Source organism: Mauremys mutica, chromosome 1, assembly GCF_020497125.1.
Source record: "Mauremys mutica isolate MM-2020 ecotype Southern chromosome 1, ASM2049712v1, whole genome shotgun sequence".
Lineage (NCBI taxonomy): Eukaryota > Metazoa > Chordata > Testudines > Geoemydidae > Mauremys > Mauremys mutica.
The window spans coordinates 361,605,944-361,620,619 of record NC_059072.1 but is presented as its reverse complement, the minus strand read 5'-3'; the positions used below and the strand labels follow the sequence as shown (position 1 = coordinate 361,620,619).

The window sequence follows — 14,676 nt, the reverse complement described above, 5'->3', positions numbered from 1 at the left end:
GCCAGCTGCTCTGGTCCACCAGCCGTCCCCGCAAACTGTTCGGCTCCACTCACTCCGTGGCTCCACGAACTGCTCCACTCCGCTCTGCAGTATAGCTTCAGACTCCCCCACTAGTTAGCACAGTACTCAGTGCTCTCAGCTCAGCAATTCCAGCTCTTTAGTGATTTCAGCTCTTAGTGATTTCAGCTCACAGTAGGGGAGCCCCAGTGCTAGTGCACCATTAGCCCAAAGTGAGTTCAGCTCAGTAACCTGTATCTAGATTCTTAAGGGAATCAAGAATCAATTCTGATATTCCACAATGGAGAGAGGCATAGATGGGGCTGGTGCTTCCGGCTCACACAAGGAGCCTGCACCACCAGGTACAGATACCTGTCCCCAGCCTCTCTCAATTCACTGGGTTTTGGAAGCCATGTCCCTTGTCTAGCAAGTACTATTTAGTTGATAATGAAACCCTTTATCATAAGACAGTTTTGTAGTTCCTCATTTACTTAATCAGGGTGACAACATTTTATTCCTCCTGCCCCAATAACAAAGAAATTGGGGATCCCACAGCTGTAAAAATAACCATCCCAGGCTGCTGTGGACTATGCTAAGTGGAGTGGGTTTGCCAATGCAAATGTACATTCCTGAAATTCCTTTCCCCACTCCAATGCACATTCTGGAAATTCCTTTGTCCACTCCTCATAATTTACCAACAGATGTCAGGGTAGAGCTCATCCTGACTCTGCTTACAGATAAATGGCCTACCTGTTACCCCTCTTGACTTTGGGGAGCTGAATAGGATAGGGAACAAATAACTGAATAGGTTTACCCTAGTTCTGGAACAGACCCGTAACTGCAGGGTACACCGCAGAACATGGAAATCATAAGTTAGGCCAAGGGTTATGGTTTCAGGGATAAGATAATTGATATTAATACGTATGAATATATGTCAGAACATGTTAACCTCTAGATTTGGACATGGTAGGTTGGTGCATGATTAAGGCAGTACAAGGACCCTCTGAGAAGGCAAACAACCATGAAGGATGTTGACTCTTTCTAATCTTCTATCAAGCAATCAGCTCACGTTTGCAATGAGGCGTGGCAGGTGTTTCAAAGAAAAATGGTGAATAACCCAAAAGGAACCCAAAATATATGTAGTGTGAAAACAACAATAATATAATTACATTATTTATTTCTATTTCCATTCAAAGACTGTAGTCTATGCCCATATTTTGAATTGAATTAGTTTGTTATTGTTAGTCTGTAAAAGGCAACATTTCATTGTTGCTGTCTTCGCTGGAAGTAGAGTGCTTCTGCTGCTGGTCACACATGTCGGCAGTGACCCGTGCGATCATTTCTTCCACTGGTCATAAAAGATTTTGTGTTTTTGCATGTCCTCCCTAACATGAAGAATCATAGAATATCAGGGTTCGAAGGGACCTCAGAAGGTCATCTAGTTCAACTCCCTGCTCAAAGCAGGACCAGTTCCCACTAAATCATCCCAGCCAGGGCTTTGTCAAGCCTGATCTTAAAAATGTGCCAGGAAGGAGATTCCACCACCTCCTTAACTAACCCATTCCAATGCTTCACCACCCTCCTAGTGAAAAAGTTTTTACTAATATCCAATTTAAAACTCCCCCACTGCAACTTGAGACCATTGCTCCTTGTTCTGTCATCTGGTACCACTGAGAACAGCCGAGCTCCATCCTCTGGAACTCCCTTTCAGGTAGTTGAAAGCAGCTATCAAATACCCCTTCATTCTTCTCTTCTGGAGACTAAACAATTCCAGTTCCCTCAGCATCTCTTCATAAGTCATGCTCCAGCTCCCTAATCATTTTTGTAGCCCTCTGCTGGACTCTTTCCAATTTTTCCACATCCTTCTTGTAGTGTGGGGCCCAAAATTGGACACAGTACTCCAAATGAGGCCTCACCAATGTCAAATAGAGGGAACCGATCACATCCCTCGATCTGCTGGCTATGCCCCTACTTATACAGCCCAAAATGTAGTTAGCCTTCTTGTCAACAAGGGCACACTGTCGACTCATATCCAGCTTCTCATGCACTGTAACCCCAGCTCCTTTTCTGCAGAACTGCTGCCTAGTCTTTTGTTGCCTAGTCTGTAGCAGTGCATGGACTCTGCACTTCTCCTTGTTGAACCTCATCAGATTTCTTTTGGCGCAATCCTCTAATTTCTTTAGGTCTCTCTGTATCCTCTCCCTACTCGCCAGTGTATCTACCACTCCTCCCAGTTTATTGTCATTGAAAACTTGCTGAGGGTGCAGTCCACACCACCTTCTACATCATTAATGAAGATATTGAACAAAACCGACCCCTGGGCCAGCACTTGGGGCACCCCGATTGAAACCAGCTGCCAACTAGACATGGAGCTATTGATAATTACCTGTTGAGCCCAACGATCTAGCCAGCTTTCTATACATCTTATAGCTCATTCATCCAGCCCATACTTCTTTAACTTGCTGGCAAGAATACTGTGGGAGACCATATCAAAAGCTTTGCTAAATTCAAGGAATGACACAGCCATTGTTTTCCCCTCATCCACAGAGCCAGTTATCTCCTCATAGAAGGCAATTAGGTTAGTCAGGCATGACTTGCCCTTGGTGAATCCATGCTGACTGTTCCTGATCACTTTCCTCTCCTCTAAGTGCTTCAGAATTGATTCCTTGAGGACCTGCTTCATGATTTTTACAGGGACTGAGGTGAGGCTGACTGACCTGTAGTTCCCTGGATACTATTTCTTCCCTTTTTTTAAAGACGGGCACTACTGTAGCCTTTTTCCAGTCATCCGGGACCTCCCTCAATCACCATGAGTTTTCAAAGATAATGGCCAATGGCTCTGCAATCACATCTGCCAACTCCCTTAGCATCCTCAGATGCAACACATCCTGCCCCATGGACATGTGTTCATCCAGCTTTTCTAAAAAGTCCCGAATTACTTCTTTCTCCACAGAGGTTTGGTCACCTCCTCCCCATGCTTTGCTGTCCAGTGCAGCAGTCTTGGACCTGACCTTGTTTGTGAAGACAGAGGGCAAAAAAAGGCTTTGAGTACATCAGATTTTTCCACATCCTCTCTCACTAGGTTGCCTCCCTCATTCAGTAAGGGGCCCACACTTACCTTGACTTTCTTCTTCTATACCTGGCCCAGCTGTGTGACTCCTCCTGCTGTTACTGGAACAACTCAGCTAAGGGGGCTGGAACATGAAGGGCCAGGAGGCCAGGGCCCACTTTTAAATGTGGTTCAGTTTTCACTGGAAAATGGTAGGCGGTAGGGGCCTTGGGGGAGGGGAGGTTGTTCTGTAGGAGAGGAGGGACTGAACAGGCGGTGGGCAAAGAGCCTTGGGGAAAGGAGAGTGGAGGAGAGGAGGGAATCAGTGAAGGATTCAGTGAAAAGCAAAGAGGGGCTCAGCAGAGAGGTGGAGCAGGGACAAGAGAAGTTGGCGTATGGGTGGATCCATGGGGAAAAAATGGGAGGGGGCATCGGGGGTGGAGCACAGGCCAGGACACCATGGCCCAGGTGTCCCCTCTCTCAAAGGCAGGTTGGGGGCTGTACAGCCTAGGGAGGTTTAGCCTCCCCTGGCCTATTAGAGAGGAGAGGAGCCAACATTAGGAATCCCCTAGCTACCACCTGAGCTGGAACAAGGGCTGTACCAGGGGAAAGGATTGTGCCCAGACTAGGAAGGTGTCCAGTGTGTGAAAGAAACGTATTGAAACATCTCTGAGGGTGAGATCTTATCTGTATAAAGATAATGACTGTATTAAACATAGACTTGCGTGTTTTATTTTATTTTACTTGGTAATTCACTTTGTTCTGTCTGTTACTACTTGAAACCACTTAAATCCTATTTTCTGTATTTACTAAAATCACTTTTTACTTATTAATTAACTCAGAGTATGTGTTAATACCTGGGGGTGGGGGACAGCTGTGCATATCTCTGTATCAGTGTTATAGAGGGCGAACAATTTGAGTTTACCCTGTATAAGCTTTATACAGGGTAAAACGGATTTATTTGGGTTTAGACCCCATTGGGATTTGGGCATCTGAGTGTTAAAGACAAGAACACTTCTGTGAGCTGCTTTCAGGTTAAGCCTGCAGCTGTGGGGCAAGTAATTCAGACTGTGAATTGGATTGTGTGTTGAAGCAGACGGGTGTGTCTGGCTCAACCAGACAGGGTGCTGGAATCCTAAGATGACAGGGCAGGAAATCAGGGGCAGAAGTAGAATTGGAACATGAATTGGCAGTTTCCAAGGAGGGTTCTGTGATCTAACCCGTCACAAGAACAATGAACAAAAAAAATTGGAAAAGTTAACATAAGAAAGGCCGTACCGGGTCAGACCAAAGGTCCATCTAGCCCAGTATCTGTCTACCGACAGTGGCCAATGCCAGGTGCCCCTGAGGGAGTGAACCTAACAGGCAATGATCAAGTGATCTCTCTCCTGCCATCCATCTCCATCCTCTGACGAACAGAGGCTAGGGACACCATTCTTACCCATCCTGGCTAATAGCCATTAATGGACTTAGCCACCATGAATTTATCCAGTCCCCTTTTAAACATTGTTATAGTCCTAGCCTTCACAACCTCCTCAGGTAAGGAGTTCCACAAGTTGACTGTGCGCTGCGTGAAGAAGAAATTCCTTTTATTTGTTTTAAACCTGCTGTTCAACATCACTCATGAATAAGTGTTGTGGAGGCATTCACTGCCAGCAGTAGGGAAGGAGTCTAGATAGCCAGGATAATTTTTGCAGCCACTGCTCATAAGAACATAAGTTCACGAAAACAAGAAACCCCGCTCTGTGGGCCCGGAGATATCACAAAGAGCCCTCTCTGGGACGCAAGGAAAGTTCATAGTCTGTTCCACTCCAAAATCAGCCGTGCAAAGCAGTAAGTTATTATTACTCAAAGGTGATGTAGTAGTTAAATACCGCAGTCCAGTTCTCAAAAACACACGGTTTCACAACTCTCACCAGTAAGCTCTAGTAGAACGTCCTCAATTCCTACAGCAGTTTTCCTGTATAAGGACTTTCCAGTTGAAACATTAGATTTATCCTCCAGGTTTTGTGATGGATTCAACATAAAAAAATCAGGTACATTTTGCTCACCGAATCACTGCACATATAATAAAGAACTTCAGCATTGCTGATTCTTTCTTTTTCTCTTTGGTTATCTGAAAGTGTAGCTTCTGTTTTTAAAACTGAAAAGAACCCTGGCCGCACAGGGACTAATGGAAAACCACTTTGCCTCAAAATGCTACAGTATCTTATGGCAGTCTCAAGGCAGGTCTACACTCAGCTGGGATCTATGCTCTGAGATCGATCCACCAGCAGTCAATTTAATGGGTCTAGTAAAGAGCAGGGTAAGATAAGTCAATGGGAGATTTTCTCCTGTTAACCCCCCATCTCCCTACCACAGTGTAGAGCCCTACAGTAACTTGACCTAAGGTACATTGGCTCCAGCTCTCCTATTCACGTAGCTGGAGTTGTGTAGAGTAGGTTCATTTACGGTGCTAGTGTAGACATAGCCTTACAGTCACAGAAAGGCTGAGTAACATTATGTGTGGAGATGGAGGCTATTGGTGACAATGAAATAGGTCAAGTGATGCTCAGAGAGAGGGAACTCAGCAATGGAAAGACCCATGCTTAGTGATGGAGTGATAAGATATTGGTTGGGAGGAAATTCACAGACTGTGAACTTCCACAATGCTGAGCTCAACCAAATTGGGACAGGGCACCCTTGATTAGTGAGGAGATATGCTTTCCCCCTCTTGTAACACAGGTTTCAAGTCAGTGGCCCCAGGCGATCACCTTCTTAAGCAGGTGTATTTGCCTACTTTGTCACGAAGCTCTTTAGTTTTGACCCCATAAATGATGGGGTTGAGCATGGGAGGAATGAGGAGATAGAGGTCAGCCAAGATGATGTGGACATGGGGAGCAATGCCTTGACCAAACCGGTATGTGAGATTGGAGAAGATGCTGGGGGTATAATATGTCAGCATCACACAGATGTGGGCTGTGCAGGTGTTGAGGGCTTTCTGGTGGGCTTTTTTAGAGGAGATTCTGAGGACGGCCCTGATGATCAGACCGTAGGACAGGGCAATGAGCGTCAGGTCAAACCCCATAACTACAAACCCTAGCACCAAGCTATATATCCTGTTTACTGTAATGTCCCCACACGCCATCTTGAACACAGCTATGTACTCGCATTGCGTATGGGGGATAATGCGGTTGGCACAGAATGACTGCTGACTCATGAGCAGGGGAAGAGGCAAAATGAAGAGAACAGCTCTTATCAAACATACAAGCCCGAGCTTAGCTATTTGTGCATTGCTGAGGATGGTGGCATATCTCAGAGGGTTACATATGGCAACGTAGCGATCGAAGGCCATTGTCACGAGGGTGGCTGAGTGCATAACAGAAACCATGTGAAGGAAGAACATCTGGGTGAGGCAGCCAGCCAGAGTAATGCCTTTCAAATTGAACCAAAATATGCCCAGTGCCTTTGGCACAACGAAGGTAGGCGTGGCGATGTCTGTGAGTGCCAGCATGCAGAGCAGCAGGTACATCGGCTTGTGCAGGGTCTGCTCCTTATGTACAACAGACAGAAGAATGAAATTTCCCAACAGGCTGATAATGTAGAACGTAGAGAAAGGGATGGAAATCCAGACGTGGGCAGCCTCCAGGCCGGGGATGCCCATTAGGATGAATGTTGAAGGGTCAGAGGGGGTGAGGTTGAAAGCTGCCATGAGGTGGCTGATGCGTCGATAAGACTCAGAAATGCTCAAGGTGCCTGTAAAGGGAGAGAAGCACAGCAAAGGGGTTACACACTTTATAACAAATAGTACAGTAAATATTTTCTAGCTATTAACATTCTAGGAGTCTTTTTGAGTGGGGAGTGAAGAACCACCAACGATGTCACTCTCTGCTTTATATAACTTTAGCATATGGCGGGAACTCTTTGTTTCAAAACTTAGTTTCAAGACTAGTTTGTGGGAAAATTACAGATGGAGTCCAGAGTTCTCTGACCTGGTCACATGCCCTTGTAAAGTCATAGCATCCATTATGTATAGGCTGTCTGAAGCATTCTGAGGGAGGCTCTCCTGGTGGGAGATACGCTTCTCTTAACACCTATTGTTTCCTCCAATGGCTCATTGGCCTGAATAGGCCCTTCCCAATCAGCTATCTAAACTGAAATTATCTTGCCTAATGTGCGTCACACAGTTGTAACTACATTTGAAATACAGATAAGTGGTCAATATTCATAACTGCAGACAAAAATCATACATGCATACAAATTGGATAATAATATTCAGAAAGTCTTAACCTTTCCAATGACATCTTACATGACCCATCTTGCATAAAAGGTATCATAATTATGCTTTAATCATATTATAATATCACTTTGATCAATATGGGGTACATTGTCACAAAGTATCAATGGTTATTTCTACCAGTGAAATGCCTGAAGTTACATAACAACAATTGGTAACAAAACTGAGTAAAGGTTATGACACCCAGGCTGCAGTTCTGTGGCTTGCCAGGGCAAAGAGACTCTGAAACTCCCCAAACACACTCTGTACCAGGAAAGGTCCCAAAACTGGCCTTGGACCAACAATCATACAGAAAAGAATTATTTCAGCAGCACTGCCCTCCTGTCTGTCTACATGCCGCTCTGCAACCCTGTGACGTTCCTCTGTGGTTTTTTCGGGACCAGTGATCTGCTAGGTCACTCCAAGCCTTGACTCTGGGAGTCAGACTGACCCTGCTCTGCTGTGAGAACCCCCACTCCTGGGCTGTTCATGCACAGCCTCTGCCATGTGAGGTGCTGCTTGGATTGTGCAAGTGAATGACACTAGCCAGTATCTCCGGTTCCAGACACAACCCTAGGAACCTTTGTCTTGCAGTGTCCAGTTATGCCCGCAGGACTTCAATCTTATATGAGTTCGTCAATTTAACAAAGAAATTGATATGCACCAGGCTTGTTATTCCCAGGGGAATCTCTTACACGCTTCAAGGTAGACTAAACAATACATTTATTAACTACAAGGAGAGATGGTAAGTTATATTAAGTGATAGGCCAAAAGTCAGAGTGGTTACTAAATAAAATAAAATATAAAATTACAGTCTAAACTCTCAACCCTATTAGACTGGGCAACATCGATGACTGGATATTGCAGTCCTTAGTATAGAGGTCTGTTCCTTAACCCTGGGCCAATCTCCCTGTTGGAGTCTTGTTTTCTTCTCAATGTGTTCGTTGCTTGCAGCAAAGGTGGCAGCCGGAGAAGGGCTCAGTATGTGTCCACTCTCTCTGTTTTATACCCTCAGTCCATGTGCTTGGGGAGCACAAGTCCAGGCATGTCTGGGGGATTGCAGAGTCTCTCCAGGCGAGGTAGAGCAATTCCCTTTGTGGGGCCTCATGCAGGTGAGTTATTGCATCTTGACTCCCTTGCTGGACAATTCTGTTGATGGGTTGTTTGACACCCTACTGGGGGTTTGGTTACTTTCCCTGCCGTTTCCTCTGGGGAGCTAATATCTGGCTGATTCCCCAACGTACAGCATGTTTTAGTGACCATCATACAACAGAATTCTCATAGCTCCATATACATTAATGATACATATGTGGATAGAGACATGACTTTCAGCAGATCATGACGTTTCCCTTGATACCTTACAAGGCCTTCTTTATATGTAACATCTTTATTATCTGAAAATGAGGAATACGGGGGTTACAGTACGCTCCCCCAAGGTATAGACTGTCACAGCCCCCACAAAGCCTCAGTGCTGCTCGCCTGTCACTGCACATCCCCTGCCTGCCTTCACAACTCTCAGCAATGCCCAATTCTCTGTGTACACCCCCTACCTGACCCCACAGCCTCCAGCACTGCCAGCCTGCCTCTGTACACCCCTCTTCCTTCCCCACAACCCCTGGTGCTGGTCACCTGTCCATGTAGATCCCACACCCCCAGAACTTCCATCCCTGCCACATGAGGATACCCCTCACCCAGGACCAAAAACATGTGCCACACACCACAGCGACAGCTCACACACATACCTCTTCAGACTAGGTTAAACTCAGTGTCTGCCTGCACCCCGGGAAAGGGGGAGATGAGACTGATCTGCCTTTTTGAGGCAAAGGGAACCCCGGCAGCAGCTCAGCCTGTGCAGGGAAGGAGAGATGGATACACCCAGCCAGAGGGGGAGAGGACATGGGATTAAAAGGAGCCGGTGTGAGTAACTCTTCTTCAAAAAGACACAAAGCTTGAATGTATTGCGGCCAGTTAGAAACCCAGACAGCCCTTCCTGAGGCTGCTTTTCTGTGTTGGCAACTGCTGATGTTGTCACAAAACTGTAGTGGGCTTTCTCATGGAAGGAAGTATAATCTGGATGGAAGATGGTGTCAGAGACACCAGGGGTAGGCAACCTATGGCACAGGTGCCGAAGATGGCACTCAAGGTGATTTTCAGTGGCACTCACACTCTCACACCCGGGTCCTGGCCACCGGTCCAGGGGGTCTGCATTTTAATTTAATTTTAAATGATGCTTCTTAAACATTTTATTTACTTTACATACAACAATAGTTTAGTTATATATTATAGACTTATAGAAAGAGACTTTCTAAAAACGTTAAAATGCATTACTGGCACGCAAAACCTTAAATTAGACCGAATAAATGAAGCCTCGGCACAGCACTTCTGAAAGGTTGACGACCCCTTTGCTAGAGTGTTGCCCACTTTTCATTGCAGTCTCGGACACCTCCCGGACCCAAGAGGCCTCATGACGCCTGTTTGGTCTGTGCATTAGGGAGGACGTCCATTCCCCATGTGGCATAGTTTCAGGACTCTGTGCCACTGTGATCTGGATACTGCATGTCCCGCAGTCGTGCCTGCACCCACCGCACACACTGTGTGTTCCTGGACCTCCCCAGGTAACGTTTGCAACACAACCTCTAATGCTTCTCATCCTCTCCAGAAACGGAGATGAAGGGTCTCTCTTCCTTTGCCCTCCCTTTAAATAAATGGTTATCCTAATTGTTTTGAAGCTTTAAATCAGTGAATTTGAGATTTAAGCAACTCTCCTGTCAGTTCTCTTTGGGTCCAAAGAAGCTCACACATCCTTAGAGGCCACGGGATGACTCCAGTTGAAGTCACTGGAGACTCATGGCCGATGTAAAACAGAGAATTTATTTAACTCGCTATATGTGATTTTAGGGCAAACTCCTGGCTCAGTTAGGGATTTTGCCTTTGATCTCAAGGGGACCAGATTCACCCTGAATGTCTAATTTTCGGCTCCTGGCTGTGAAATTCAAGGCTTTGGGTCCTGCTGCAGAGAGCGCTATTCTGTTAGGGAGCTGAGAGAGTCTGAGGGAACCCCCCAGTTCATGTGGCGTTCTGAGACTGGGAATGAGAGTTGGGAGTTTCAAAACAGAGGGGCCTTGATTTTGCTCTCATAGAAGCCAGCGTCAATCTGGAGTGACCCAGTGAAGGCAGAATGAGAGAGTAGAATCTGACCAGTGTGTGGCCCATTCTTGTTGTGAACCCTCTAGTAACACAGATACCCACTGCAGAAGCTTTGGCTGCACTTCCAAAAAGGGGAGTGAGGTTGCTGAATTGGAAAAGTTGAGCGAACCATAGGAAAAACCACACAGCACAAAAAAAATATATATCTATTACTGAGAAAGACAGAAGGACACAGTAAGAGAAAAGGAACTGAATTTAAACACAAATATTTGTCTAAACTATTTCCAATACATTTGTAGTTCCAATTTTTCCAGGTAAATCCCTTGTTTTTTCTGACCGTACTAAACAATTCAAGTCACTGTGCTGGTGAATTCCTGCCCAGATGCTTCTTGATTTGAACCCTGGAAACCTTCCTGAGCCCTTACTACTCACTTTAATGCAGAAACAGGCAAGTCACCAAAATCCCATGCAGCAGACAGAGGAAATCTCTTTCCTACAACAGCAAGGCAGAGACTTGAGAATCAGTGTATGAATGTCACGTCTGACACTCGGCGTGCTGCACAGCGACCTTTATGATTCCCCTGTACAATCCCTGTGGATTTTCAAATTGGCCAGGGCTCCCGTACAATTCCCTGGACTCTGTGTGAGCAGCCGGAAGAGCATAAAATGGACCCTGGAGAACTTCAGCCTGTGAACCACTCCCGGGAGAAAAGAAATGATTTGCCGAGAACAGGGGCTTAGATTTCAGGGCAAACTGTGTCTTGCTGACTGTTCAGTGTAGCAGATGACGATGGCTGTCTTTTCTGTGTGTAATGTGCTGCCATCTGCACAATGTGTGGGAATGCTGCCACAAGAGCCGGGACCAAAAACCATTTTCAGTTTATCGTACCAGTGTACTGCTGCATAGCGCCTATGCAGTTGTAATATCCAGTCCATTAGCCTGTGAAAAATCAGTGCCACCCCATAGAGGCCAAATTACCTGATTCTAAATTTATGCAAGATGAAGGGAGTGTAAAAGGCTTTCTTCTCCCAGGATTCTGGCATCAATGTTACTTGTCAATGAGCCATTGTGAGGTGTTAAGTTGAATATATATCTGACAGCTACCATGTGTTCTAATAGTTAATCTACTGACTCTCTGCATCAGGGAGGCATCAAATTTCAATATCGTATTGATCTTTTGCAAATAGATGCAGAAATGGGTTATGATATCCTGGTTCAGAGCTAGAAAAATGGGACGTCTCCGCTCAATGTGCGATTCCTTCACCTCTCCCCATGCTAAAATGACCTGGAGTTCATCTCACAAGGTATCCCACATTTTACGAGGGAACAACCATGTTATTTGCCTGATCTGTTGCGCTGGGGTTATTTCAGGGTGCTGCTCAGGTGAGAAGATGTTGGTAAATGAACCAAACCACTTCTACAACTGGATGGGAGGGGGCAAGGATAGCTCAGTGGTTTGCGCATTGGCCTGCTAAATGCAGGGTTGTGAGCTCAATTCTTGAGGGGGCCACTTAAAGATCTGGGGCAAAAATCACCACTTGGTCCTGCTAGTGAAGGCAGGGGGCTGGACTCAATGACCTTTCAAGGTCCCTTCCAGCTCTAGGAGATTGGTATATCTCCTATTATTATTATTATTAATCTCCTGTTTGGGCTACCATCCCTACCCCCATACTTGCATCATAGGTGCCTTGCGGACACATTTGGGCTCCAGAGAGTATGAGTCCGATGGGTTGTCACCCCTGGTGTGCAGTCTAGGGGCCATGAGAACTGCTGCACCCCTCTAACCGCTCCACTGGTCTGGCCCTATTTCACACTGCTTTGCTGGTGATTCAGCCTCTCCAGGCCCTGTGATCACCAACACTACAGCAGATTTCAGAGTACTTGTGGCACCTTAGAGACTAACAAATGTATTTAGTTTTTGTAGTGAAGCATCCACTCCCAGTCTTTATTCAGGCCTAATTTGATGGTGTCCAGTTTGCAAATTAAGTCCAGTTCTGCAGTTTCTCATTGGAGTCTCTTTTTCAAGTTTTTTTGTTGAAGAATTGTCACTTTTAAGTCTGTTATTGAGTGACCAGGGATATTGAAGTGTTCTTCGGCTGGTTTTTGAATGTTATGATTCCTGATGTCAGATTTGTATCCATTTATTCTTTTGCATAGAGACTGTCCAGTTTGGCCAATGTACATGGCAGAGGGGCATTGCTAGCACATGATGGCATGTATTACATTGGTAAATGTGCATATGAATGAGCCCCTGGTGATGTGGCTGAAGTGGTTAGGTCTTATGATGGTGTCACTTGAGTAAAGATGCAGACAGAGTTAACACCAGGGTTTGGTTCCTGAGTTAGTGTTTTTGTTGTGTGGTGTGTAGTTTCTGGTGACTATTTGCTTCTGATTTGGGGGCTGTCTGTCAGAGCAGACTGGCCTGTCTCCCAAGGTCTGTGAGAGTGAGGGATTGTCCTTCAGGATAGGTTGTAGATCCTTGATGATGCGCTGGAGAGGTCTTAGTTGGGGGCTGTAGGTGACGGCTAGTGGTGTTCTGTTACTGTCTTTGTCGGGCCTGTCTTGTAGTAGCTGACTTCTGCATTGCCTTCTGGCTCTGTCAATCTGTTTCTTCACTTCACCAGGTGGGTATTGTTGATACCTGGCTCCAGTACTGTACCCAGCTGTGGGACCCCTCCTGCTTCTGCTCCTCTTGATACTGGAACAACTCAGCTAAGAGGGCTATAACACAGAGGGCTAGAAGGCCAGGACCCACTTTTAAATGTAGTTCTGTTTTTTCACTGGCAAGCAGGGCCTCGAGGGAGGAGGGAGGAGAGGAAGGACTCAGCATGTGACAGATACGAGACACGATACATCGATCCCCAATAGGTCGATCACTACCCGCCGATACGGCAGGTAGTGTAGACATACCCTCAGGGAGGGACCTTTGTACACTTGTTCAGGGGGAGATTCTTCTATGGAGCAGCCAGTATCAGCTCTGATCTCCTCCCTCATCTGCCACACAACAAGCTACTCCCCTGCCTTTTTGCCATTCTCAAGCAAAGGGGGATAGATCGCTCAGTGGTTTGAGCATTGGCCTGCTCAACCCAAGGTTGTGAGCTCAATTCTTGAGGGGGCCACCCAGGAATCTGGGGCAAAAATTGGTCCAGCTAGTGAAGGCAGGGGGCTGGACTTGATGACCTTTCAAGGTCCCTTCCAGTTCTAGGATATTGGTATATCTCTGATTATTACCTTTTATTATTAAGCACTTCTCTTCAGACCTGATTTGTCTGAACCATTTTTCTGATAATTTACTTGATGAACATTTGGCTCCTTTGAACTCAATTTGAAATGCAGCTATGAGTTTAGTGGCTTTGGGAAATAATTCTACTGCTTTCTATGGTCTGCAGGGCCACCCAAAGGATTCAGGGGGCCTGGGGCAAAGCAATTTCAGGGGCCCCTTCCATAAAAAAAATGTTGCGGTACTACAGAATACTTTATTCTTGTGGGGGCCCCTGCAGGGCCCGGGGCCTGGGGCAAATTGCCCCACTTGCCCCCCCCCCCTCCCCCAGGCAGCCCTGTGGGTCTGTGTCTCTGGATTGTAGGAGTTTTGAAACAGCATTTACCATTTCCAGAATCTTTCTTTTGAGCACAATGAGAAAAACAAAACTAAAGTTTTCCATTTATTTCTATAATGCTGAAGGTTCACAAAATTCAGGGGCATTTTAGCTCAGGAGAATTATTTCTGCGGGTGCCTTCATTGTGTCTAAATACTGAATCTGAGAGGAAGGAGTGATTCACACTGGTTGTTGATCAATTGTGTAGACAATTGCTTGACCAAGCTTTCATTTGTTCTGAAATGGGTCCAAGAGGCCAACAAAAGAATTTCAGGTTTACTGCTCTAACTCCATAATAAAACAGTACAGAAATAGCCTTTATACGATACCAGTCTCTAGGAAGCCGTCTTGTGCAGTGATGTTACATTCACCTTATGAAGAAAGAATGTGTCTCCAAAGTTACACATTTCAGATTTTATCCTTCATATGAAGAGTTGACAAGTTACACATTTCTTTAAATGTCACTAAACCCAACCCATCAGTTATCCCAGTTCCCTAAAGTATGTGGGGAGGTGTAGTCCATAAGGCCAACTTGCTAGCTTGCTGTATTGCAGAATGTGTGGGGTTTTTTCCCACTGGTTTGATTGATTATATTATTTTCTTGGGTTTTGTTTATGCTGAATTCCAGTCC

At 45.7% G+C, this 14,676-nt stretch overlaps 1 protein-coding gene across 1 annotated transcript; it reads right to left on the bottom strand.

Moving 5' to 3' along the window:
• Nucleotides 1–5,795: 5,795 nt before the first annotated feature.
• LOC123362225 (putative olfactory receptor 52P1) lies at nucleotides 5,796–11,353 on the bottom strand. Its single transcript, XM_045002628.1, has 2 exons — nucleotides 11,338–11,353; nucleotides 5,796–6,781 (listed from the first exon to the last, which is right to left on the bottom strand). Exons 1-2 carry the CDS (start codon nucleotides 11,351–11,353, stop codon nucleotides 5,796–5,798), a joined length of 1,002 nt encoding a protein of 333 aa, XP_044858563.1.
• Between the last annotated feature and the right edge of the window lie 3,323 nt (nucleotides 11,354–14,676).